Source organism: Oratosquilla oratoria, chromosome 33, assembly GCF_046742065.1.
Source record: "Oratosquilla oratoria isolate Oo_2021 chromosome 33, ASM4674206v1, whole genome shotgun sequence".
Taxonomy (NCBI): Eukaryota; Metazoa; Arthropoda; class Malacostraca; order Stomatopoda; family Squillidae; genus Oratosquilla; species Oratosquilla oratoria.
This window is the reverse complement of record NC_134809.1, coordinates 2476808-2479307: the sequence shown is the minus strand read 5'-3', so window position 1 is coordinate 2479307 and position 2500 is coordinate 2476808. Positions and strand designations below refer to the sequence as shown.

The window sequence follows — 2500 nt, the reverse complement described above, 5'->3', positions numbered from 1 at the left end:
TGCAGACCATTTGGACTGCAAGCAAATGTCATAAAATCCGAAGTTATTATTTGTCATAACAACTCCAATTAAGTATTTTTTTCATAGATGGCACCCAAATACAAGCAGTGTCAACCTTATATCTAGGCATTATTGTAACTCCAGCCGGGACGATAGATGAAGCCATAGTAGACATCATGGACAATGCGTCACGGTCCCTTGGCAGACTAAGGAACCGAGTAATCCAAAACAAGAGACGAAAATGGGGCACGAAAACGAAAGTATATGGAGCTGTGTGTATCTCCACCTTTCCATGTGGCGCAGAGGCTTACCAGTGCTATCTGAAGGAACAACAAATCTCCCATATCTCCACATCTTCCACATTTAGAATATTCTGGGACGCATATGAAGGGATAGTATTCCAGACATGGATATACTTGAGTGGACAAGCAACACAAGCATTGATACAGTGTTCGCAAGGAGGCAGTGACGATGATATGGGCATGTTATCAGGTACCAGCCGATCCGCTATTAAAGCAAGTACAGCCAAATTGAAAACTATTTAAGAAGACCTGGAAGTTCTATGAAAAGATACAAGGACCATACAAAAACCACACTAAAGATGTGCAACATAGACGCAGCTATTCTCAAATCAATATATAATGATTGAACTCAATGTAGAGCAAAGATCCAAACAAGGGAAGCCAATCTGGTGGAAATCTTGAGAAGACAACACACTTTAAAAGAGACAACAGCGTCACGCGTAGCTGGATGTTTTGGCAGCTCCAGATTACGAGCTGACGTGTCAGTACTGTGGAAAGGTGAACAAGTCCGAATTAGATTCCTGTGTCACACATACGCTTCCCGGATCAGCATCCTTGATGCGGTCCGTTATTGCACCATCAATCATCTTCTCTCATCCATGTTAAAATCCTCCTTGGAAACACGGAAGTTAGTTATTGGCGACGATGGACACCTATAAGCAAACAAGCAAGCAAGGAACTCAAATTTATGTATGTATGTATATAAGTACATATATATATATATATATATATATATAAATATACATGTATACATATATGTATATATATATGTATATATTTATATATATATATGCACATATATATACATATATCTATCTATCTATCTCTCTCTCTCTTTCTCTCTCTCTCTCTCTCTATATATATATATATATATACATATTTATATGTATATATATACATATATATGTATATATATATATATTTATATATATAAACATATACATATATATGTGTGAGCAAATTTGATGCAGCCCGAAGGGATTTCTCCCCGTACTCTCATTTTATGCAATGGGTGGACGGAGAGGGGGGTCGCCGATTTAATGAAGCGGCCTTGCTGTGGATGTGCTGTGTTTTGCGACACTGCTTCTGATCCAGGGCAGTGGACAGGGTGCAGGGATGACCCGTCATCTAGGAGGTGCTAAGATGGGAGGGAGGGTGGGAGGTGTGGAGTGTTTTCAGGGATGAAATGGGTGGGAATGGTTTTATGCCTTTTCCTTTTTGGCTACCTCCCTAGTAAGGGGGGAAAAGCCTTGGTATATGTATGTATGTATGTATGTATGTATGTATGTATGTATGTATGTATGTATGTATGTATGTATGTATGTATGTATGTATGTATGTATATATACATATATAGATATACACATATATATATGTATGTATATATATATATATGTATATATAGAGACATACATATATGGCTAGTGTTGCGGCTGGGCGAGACCATGTAATGAATCCTCCTCTGTTGTAATCGAATTATTTTTACTAATTTCTGCAGCTTCTATAACTTTTCTCATTTTCTTGTCGAGACCTTGGTGTAATACTTCTGTGTTTATCCAATTTGGCAAGTGTCCTGTTTTGTCTATGTGTGTCACAAGTGAGTTGCTGGTTCTGTGTGCTCTAATGTCGCTTTTGTGTTGTTGTGTCCGCTTTGTAATTCCTTGTCCAGTCTCTCCGTAGTATGACGTTTCACATCCGTTACATGGGATTTTGTATACTATGCTATTTTCATTTCTAAATTTTGTTGTTTTATATGTTATTATCTTTCCTATCTTTTGTCCAGTGTTTGTAATTATTTTAATGTTATTTTGTTCTAAATATTTTCTTATTTTTGTGACTTCTGTGAAATTCGGTATTACTAATATTTCGTTCTTTTCTTTTTCTTTGTTATATTTTGTCCTGTTCATTATTTCCTGCGCTTTCGTTTTTGATTTTGTAATTATTCTCATTGGGTATTTTAATTTTTTAAATATTGTAATTATGTGTGTTATTTCATCTTCTATATATTCTGTGTTGCATATTCTGTATGCGCGTAAGAAAAATCCAATTATTATACCTGATTTGATTTTTTTCACTGTGACCTGATAGATAGTGGACATAATCTTCTTTGTTGGTATGTTTTCTATGTACTTTATATCTTGGGCCTGAGTCTGTTCTAATAATTGTAGTGTCTAAAAATGATAAGTGTCCTTCTTGTT

At 35.9% G+C, this 2500-nt stretch overlaps 1 protein-coding gene across 1 annotated transcript in view; it reads right to left on the bottom strand.

Moving 5' to 3' along the window:
- Positions 1-651: 651 nt before the first annotated feature.
- Positions 652-2500, bottom strand: part of LOC143017697 (uncharacterized) — a 2882-nt gene continuing 1033 nt past the window's right edge. The window contains exon 2 of the mRNA XM_076172446.1: positions 652-790. Coding sequence (XP_076028561.1) covers positions 652-790 — 139 coding nt within the window. The remainder of the gene's footprint in view (positions 791-2500) is intronic.